An 8,724-nucleotide genomic window follows, 5' to 3' on the forward strand; every position below is an offset into this window, starting at 1 on the left:
CTTCCAATTCTTACATGCAGATTGTAAAGTGTAGAAATCATCTTCTTTCCTCCTAAGGAATTACACTTACGAACTTAAATTGTACATGGGACCCCAGGGCCTAGGAGAGAGAAACCGGAGAAGAAAATTGATGGGAAAGATATAAAAAGCCAGCCCCTGAAGGGCAGAGACGTGATCTGACTCATTCCATTTGACCTGTCATTTGGCACAGAGCAGGCAGTTGATGAATGGTTGTTGATTGAATAAATGAATTAATAAATGACAACTTCTGCTTCCAGGATGTGTGGAGCTATTATAGTCAGGATTCCAGCAGACGCTCCTAACCAGTTAGCAAGTGTCTAGTGAACCCTTTTTACAGTAGCCTCCAGCACGAAGATGACTTCCAGGGGGCTCTACCTGTCTGACCTCGAATGTGAACTTGTTTATTCATTTCGGTTGGGAGTAAAGGGTCTGAGAATGGGCAGAATATGGTACTAGCTAGATTCATGTCACTAAGGCACTTGAATGGTCTGGGAGTAGAAAGGCAGGCAGGAGAAAGGGCTTGCTTTCACTCTGATTGCATCAGCATGCTCAGTGAGAGTTGTGCCCTGGTTGAGTGCAGGGGAGCCAGAGCTGGAGCTGCCACATGTGACCTCCGTTCCCTGAATCATTGGGATGTCAAAATACAAAGCAAGGTTGCAGGTTGCAAAGCAGTCAGAATCTTTCTCTTTTGGCAGCTTCTCAGAAGGCTGAACCCGTGCTTTCCCTCTGCCATCCACCACGGCCACTCAGCCCCCTCTCACATCTTCTGCCCAGGGATGTCACTTGCCCCCTTTTTGACATTGGAGAGTGCTGTTCTGACTTTCTGCTTCAAAAACAAAGTCAGTAGGTAGGGCCTTCTTTGGGAGCTGAAGACTAGTAAGCAGGGAAGACGGCAGGGCCTATGTGAGCTGGCCAGTGTTAGAGAGCAGTTTTCCTGTGCTCTCTGGGGGTGTGGTGCTGCCACACTCCCCTGAGAACAAAGCTTCAGGCTGCCAGGCACAGGGCATCCAGGAGAGTCTGGGCATTACCTGTTGGCGTCAGAAACGCCATCTTGTCCATTCCCAGGAGAGGATGGTGAGCTTCCGTGAGTTGACTGACCCTTTCCAGACCCACCCAGTTGACCCTGTGCCGTCAGCTGTAACCTGGACATGCCGAGGTGCTCTGCAGGCCTTTCTGGGGTCCCATGGAACCCCATCCTGCTCTTGGTGTTTGTCATCATAGTGTCTACTATGACTCCACCAGTTTTCATACTGTTTCAATTCTGCACTCACAGACTATATTTGCTGTGTAGGGCAGATGCTTTTCCCCAGACAGCCGTGCGGATGCTCATCTGTCAGCAGATTGTTCCCCGAGTGCTGCCACTGTGGTCTGCGTGACTTTGTGAAGCTCCGCTGACAGCCATTAGAGGCCTGCCTCCAAGCTTGGTGCTGAATTTGGATATCAGTCCCCTTGGCCTTTTGCCTTTCTGCAGAGAGAACAGCATCCACGTTTCCTGTGGCCAGCTGTCCTGTGCTAGGCCTCAGGGGTGTACTGGCACTAAGTTCAGTTGGCACTGGCCCTTAGAAGTGTCTTTTGGGAACAGATCGAATAGTTGCAAGTGACGTGGTTTATTCTGTGTTTAGGCTGGGATCATAGAAGAGATGTTAGAGGACACTTTTGAGAGCATGGATGACCAGGAGGAAATGGAAGAAGAAGCGGAAATGGAAATTGACAAAATTCTGTTTGAAATTACAGCAGGTATGACCTTGACATACATGCTCTTCTCCCCTCCTTTCTAACCATTCTTCCTGCATTTACTAAATTAGCCGGTAGCTTTTTCTTTAGGCTATTATTCCCTTCTACATTTTTTATTTTAGATTATGCAAGTTATTTCTTAAAAAATAACCACAGTATCTATAACCATCTTTTTTAAAACACAGAGATGAAGAATTTTTTAATTCCTAGAGTTTCCAAAATGGAAAGGTGAAATATTGAAATAACTGCTCTTATCACCTGCATTTGGGAGCTTAAATTGGTATAGACTTTCTTGAAAGCAATTTGGCAGTAACTGTCAAAAACTTTTGACCTAGAAGATTGACTTCTGGGAGTTTACTCTCATAATTAAGGATGGCTGAATGATTTAACTCATGGATATCTGTAGTAGCATTATTTATAACATTGAAAAGTTTGAAAAAAGCTAACTGTCTAATAAAAATATTGGTTGAATCAGTTATGTATGTCTTATTGGAATACATTATAGTTGTAATAGATAATGTAGAAATAAATATACTGACATGGAAACATGTTCACAGTATATTATTTGAAAAAAGCCTGTTAAGGAAATACACACTTCTTTGTAAAAATCACATCCATAGAAAAACAGTAGTTATCTCCGAATGATGGTTAATGAGGAATTTTTCTAAATTTATTTTTTGATGACAATTCACATACAATATTATATAGTTTCATATGTACTACATTGTGTTTAGACAATTTCATGTCTTACGAAGTGATCACTCCAGTGAGGCAACTACCCATCTGACAACATACATAATACAATATTATTAACTGTATTTCCTATGCTGTACTTTACATCCTTTATGTACTTTCCAAGTACTTTATTTACATCCTTGTGACTGTTTTTATAACTGGCAATTGGTATTTCTTAATGCCTTTCACCTTTTTCACCCACCCACCCAAGCCCCCTCCCATCTGACAACCATCAGTTTGTTCTCTATGTCTATGAGCTTGTTTTTGTTTTGTTTGCTCATTTATTTTGTTTTTCAGATTCCACATATAATTGAAATCACATGCTATGTGTCTTTCTCTGACTCATTTCACTTAGCATAATACCCTCTGGGTCCATCCATGTTGTCGTAAATGGTAAAATTTCAGTCTTTTTTATGGCTGAGTAATTTTTCATTATATATATGTACGACATCTTTATCCATTTGTCTATTGATGGACACTTATGTTGCTTCCATATCTTGGCTATTGTAAGTAATACTGCAACGAACATAGAGTTGCATATATCTTTTTGAATTAGTATTTTAGATAAATACCCAAAAGTGGAAGTGCTGAGTCATAAGGTAGCTCTATTTTTAATTTTTTGAGGACCCTCCATACTGTTTTTCATAATGGTTGCACCAATTTGCAATCCCACCAATAGGGCATGAGGGTTCGCTTTTCTCCTCATCCTTGCCAACACTTGTTGTTTGATTTTTTGATGACAGTCATTCTGACAGGTGTGAGGTGGTACCGCATCATGGTTTTAACTTGCATTTCCCTGACGATTAGTTATGTTCCACGTCTTTTCATATGTCTGTTGGCCATCTCTATGTCCTCTTTGAAGAAATGTGTATTCAGGTTCTCTACCCATTTTTTTAATCAGATTGTTTGTTTTTTTGCTGTTAAGTTGTATGAATTCCTTGTAGATGTTGGATATTAACCTCTTACCAGATGTATTATTTACAAATATCTTCTCCCATTCTGTGGGTTGTCTTTTCATTTTGTTGATGATTTCCCTTGTGCAAAAACTTTTCAGTTTGATGTAGTCGGCATTTGTTTATATTTTCTTTTGTTTCCCTTGTTTGTCTGAGGAGATATATCCAAAAAAATATTACTAAGATCGATGTCAAAGAGTTTACTGCCAGTGTTTTCTTCTAGGACTTTTATGGTTTCAGGTCTTTCGTTTAAGTTAATCTACTTCGAACTTATTTTTGTATATAAGAAAGTGCTCTAGTTTCCCTATTTTGCATGTATCTGTCCAATTTTCCAAACACTATTTATTGAAGAGACTATCTTTACCACACTGTATATCTTCCTTCCTTTGTTATAGATTAAATGACCATATACATGTGGGTTTATTTCTGGGCTCTCTATTCTGTTCCATTGATCTATATGTCAGTTTTTAGGTCAGTAGCATCCTGTTTTGATTACTATAGCTTTGTAGTATAGTCTAATATCAGGTACAACTTGGTGTTTGCACATTTGTCATACTGGCTTGTTCTATTGCCCCTTCTCTGTTTCTTGTCAGACTGATCCAGTTATGAAAGACAGGGAAGATGAGGGGCCACTTCTTTAAACCAATATTTTGTTAATGTGTTCACTCTTTCTTTTTTAGGGGCCTTGGGCAAAGCACCTAGTAAAGTGACTGATGCCCTTCCAGAGCCTGATCCTCCAGGAGCCATGGCTGCCTCAGAAGATGAGGAAGAGGAAGAGGAGGAGGAGGCCTTGGAGGCCATGCAGTCCCGGCTGGCCACGCTCCGCAGCTAGGGGCTGCCCAGCTCGGCCCTCACGTCCTTCTCATGGCCTGGCCACCAGGTGTGCACACACTGCTCTGAAGTGGCCGCCATCTTATGTATCTCTTGCACTACACCTCTGATGATGCTTTGCATTCTGGAGGAGGTTCTCTGCTAATATCTCCTCACACTGCAGAGGTTTGGAGATCTCAGCAGGATTGTTCTTGAATGGTGTAATAAATGCATCACTTTCAGGAGTATAAACAGAAGTATCTTTTTTGGAGGGAGGGCAAAGAATTTGGTCTTCTCGCAAAACACTTCTGAGAATAGAGTTCATTGCCTAAATGTTGAGGACTCTGTACATTTTTTTTGTCTGTAAAACACTATATAAATGGATTTTAATAAATTTCTGCTTTAACACTTGGTCTCCTTTTAGATTGTCATGTAATGAATTTCAAGGTGTTTGTTGTCCTAAAGTGTTTCCTATGTGGCCTTGGAAAGAGAGGAGGTGCTATAGCCAGACATATGGGACTTGGAAGCTTAGCAGAAGTGGCGTCTGCTCTGTAGATGCTGCTCCCCAACTTTCAGAGTCATGGTGTGGGAGCCACTTTCTGCTTTTGGTCATCTGTTTAACCGAAAGGATGCTTGGGAATTGTGACAGTTTGTCCTGTTTGGATGGCCGTATTATGTTGTGTGTGTGTGTGTGTGTGTGTGTGTGTGTGTGTGTGTGGCTTTCCTTCCCTCCATTCCCATTGCAGGATGCACCCAGAGCAGATAGCTGTGACATAAGGATTCTTTCTTGATTGCCTGCCCCCGCTTTGAGCTGGCTATTTTGGATGCATGGGATCTGGGCCAACCCATCAGTGCTTTCTCAAAGTCAGGAGCTGACCAGTGAGAGGCATGGCGTGGTCATGCATGATAAACAACTCTCACACATTTGAAACATTTCTAAGTTACATTTATAAATAATTCAGCAGTAGCAATTTGTATTTATGTGTGTTTGACAGTTCACAAAGCTCTTTGACATATGTGATCTCATTCAATCTACATAGATAAGGAAAACAGCTCACCTTGCAGAGCTGGGGTTCAACCCAGATCCCTTTGGTCCAAGTCCTGTGTATACTAAACCAGGCAGGAAAAAACCCAACTACTCTCCCACAGGTTATTTTTTTGTAGGTTGTATAGAGAAATCCTAATGTCTCAGATGTTGCTGCAGTGAGGTCCTTCTAGTCTCATCATGCAAAATGGAAATCTTGAATCCAGGGACCATCCTATTCCTCTTGATTTTACTTCAGGATATACTTTGTTTTTTTAAGTAACCTTTTTTTTTTTTAAGAGCAGTTTTAGGTTTGTAGCACAATTGACTGGGAAAAAGAGAGTTCCCATAGACCTCCTGCCCCAACACATGCAGTGTCCCCCACTTGTATGTATCAACATCCCACCCCACAGAAGTATATTTGTTACTGGAATCATACAGTATGTATTTTCAGACTGGCTTCTTTCACTTACTGATATGCTTGTAAGTTTCCTTCATGTCTTATAATGGTTTGATGACTCATTTCTTTTTAGTGCTAAATAATAGTCCATTGTGTGGATGTTACCACACTATCCAGTCACCTCTTGAAGGACGTCTTGGTTGCTTCCAAGATTTGGCAAATTATGAATAAAGCTGTGAATGCCCATGTGCAGGTTTTTGTATGGACATTCATTTCAACTCATTTGGGTAAATACCAAGGAGCACAACTGCTGGATTATATGATAAGAGTATGTTTAGTTTTGTAAGAAACTACCAACTGTCATCCAAAGTGGCAGTACCATTTTGCATTCCCACCAGCAGTGTAAGAGTTCCTGTTCTTCCACATCCTCACCAGCATTTGGTGTTAATATTTTGGATTTTGACCATTCTGGTAGGTATGTAGTAGTATCTCATTATTGTTTTAATTTGCAATTCCCTAATGATACATGATGTTGAACATCTTTTCATGTGCTTTTCTATCATCTGTATATCTTCTCTGGTGAGGTGTCTGTTTAGGTCTTTTGCCCATTTTTTTCAATTGGGTTGTTTCCCTATTTTTGAGTTTTAAGAGTTCTTTATCAGATGTGTCTTTTGCCAATATTTTCTCCCAGTCTGTGGCTTATCTTTTCAGTTTCTTCACATTATCTTTCACAGAGCAGAAGTTTATAATTTTAATGAAGTCCAGTTTACCAATTATTTCTTCCATGATCGTGCTTTTGGTGTTGGATCTTAAAAGTCATCACCATGCCCAAGGTCACATAGATTTCCCACCTATGTTATCTTCTAGGAGTTTTATAGTTCTGTAATTTACATTTAGGTCTGTGATCTATTTTGATTTAATTCTAATGAAGCATATAAGGTCTGTGTCTAGATTTTTATTCTTGCATGTGGAAGTCCTATGGTTCCAGCACCATTTCTGAAAAAGACTGTTCTTGCTGCATTATATTATCCTTGCTCCTTTGTCAAAGATTAGTTTATTCTATTTATGCGGGCCTATTTAAGGGTTCTCTATTCAGTTCCATTGATGTATTTGCTTATTCTTTTGCCAATACCATACAGTCTTTTTTTTTTTTTTTTTTTTTTTTTTTTTTTGTAATTTTCACACTGTCTTGATTAATGTAGCTTTATAATAAGTCTTGAAGTCAGACAGAATAAGTCCTCCAGCTTTGTTTTTCTCCTTCAATATTGTGTTGGCTATTCTGGCTCTTTTAACTTCTCCATATAAACATTAGAATTTGTTTGTCAATATCCACAAAAGAATTTCCTGGGATTTTGATTGGCATTGCATTGAATCTATAAATCAACTTAAGAACTGACATGCTGACAGGATATGGTTTTATGGTTGCATTTATCTGGCTGGTTAATTCACAGAATGATAATAGAATTAAGGGATGCTCATAATCGCTGAACATTTTTGTTCTTATGTGGATAATCAAAATTAATCCAGGTGGATGGATGGACAGTTAGAGTAAATAATGACAGCCACTGTTCCAGACATTCAAATAAAATGATATAAATGTAAGTCTTCTTTTAATTATTTAAAGAGTTTCTTTTTTTTCCATTCCTGCTTTCAGGCTAAGAAAAGAGCATTGTTGACTGATTATCATGTTTATATTCCATTTCCTCTCAATACTTTGTTGGACATCATTGGGAACAATGGTGAGTTAGATAATCTCGGTGCTGGAAGTGTCCATAGTCTGGGAAGGGAAATAGTTGTGTAAACACCTGCAATAAAAGTTTTCCTCTATACTCAGACCTAGTTCCAAAATTAATATAAGACCCGGTATTATATTACTATATTTTATATTAAAGATCCGGTCTTATATTACAGTAAAATAAGATTGGGTCTTATATTAATTTTTGCTCCAAAAGATGCATTAGAGCTGAAGGTTCAGCTAGGTATTATTTTCAGAGAAACACGGTAGTAGCACCAGCTCCCACTCTTCCTACCTTAACCACACTGAATCTACCTGGTGCCCTAAGGGGAAAAAAATTCTTTTTTTAAAATTGTACTCAGAATAACATTCCACACCAACTCATTTGTGTTGTTTTTAAACACAGCTTACTTTTTAAAAATCAGTGTCCAGCTTGTAATCACCCAGCAATTTAGGTAGGTTGTAACCTCACTTTCCCTGTGCCCATTCTCCCCATGTCGGCTATCAAAGATGCCTTCCTGAGCACTTAACAGTTGTACATCTCACATGGCCGTAGGCCCCCTGTCTTGCTTATTTCCATGTATCTCAGAACTGGAGAGAAGGGGTTATATGACTCCTATTTGTTCCCAAATAGTACTAGTCATGCTAGCCTCTGCAACTCTCCCTGACACCCAACCCCATAACTGGCTATGGGAATAACTAAAAAATCATAAAGCTTTGAAGAACTGGGACCATTTTTCTTGTCCTATCCTAGTTACAGATGCTCTTCAAATGTTAATATGTATTACCAATAACAAAGACTCTTAAGGGAAATAAACTTGGAAAATGTTTGCAGATTTCTTTACAACTTTTCAGAGCCTTTCATACACTCTTCCAAGTTTGTTTGACCAAGACGGTTTTTTTTTTCCTTGAGATGCCAGAATTAACATTCCCCAGCTACTAAGCCATTTCAGAAATGGAAGTCTGAACCACAGTAGGGAAATACCTTTGTAAGCCAAGAAAGGTCTCTTCTACACAGTTTGTTTCAAAAATGTATTCATAGAGTAATGTCAGCAAAGTGGTAAAGTAGACAGCTCCAAACCCCTATCCTTCCAAAGAAATATTGAAAAGGAACCCAAAATTGTCAGAACCAACTTTGTCAGAACTCTGGAAAATAAAAAGCTTATAACAGCCAAGTCAATGCTGTATTAAGAAAACAGAAACTTAGAAAGCTTGTGGCATTTTTACTTGCTTTTTCCCTAACTGTTTCTGAGCTTGGTGGCAGCAGTCTTGTAAAACAGCAACCCACATTATCACTTCGGAACCTCACTTC

The 8,724-nt window shown here is 39.4% G+C and overlaps 1 protein-coding gene across 4 annotated transcripts in view; it reads left to right on the forward strand.

The window, feature by feature from the left end:
* LOC109456769 (charged multivesicular body protein 3) overlaps nt 1–4,666 on the forward strand; it is a 71,221-nt gene extending 66,555 nt beyond the window's left edge. For all 4 annotated transcript variants that reach the window (XM_019749206.3, XM_019749201.3, XM_019749205.3 and 1 more), the window contains 2 exons: nt 1,644–1,758; nt 4,124–4,666. In XM_019749206.3, coding sequence (XP_019604765.1) covers nt 1,644–1,758; nt 4,124–4,275 — 267 coding nt within the window. In that variant the 3' untranslated portion in view covers nt 4,276–4,666. The remainder of the gene's footprint in view (nt 1–1,643; nt 1,759–4,123) is intronic.
* Nucleotides 4,667–8,724: the final 4,058 nt, after the last annotated feature.

This window comes from Rhinolophus sinicus, chromosome 2, assembly GCF_057876585.1.
Source record: "Rhinolophus sinicus isolate RSI-liver-muscle chromosome 2, RSI-T2T, whole genome shotgun sequence".
Classification (NCBI taxonomy): domain Eukaryota; kingdom Metazoa; phylum Chordata; class Mammalia; order Chiroptera; family Rhinolophidae; genus Rhinolophus; species Rhinolophus sinicus.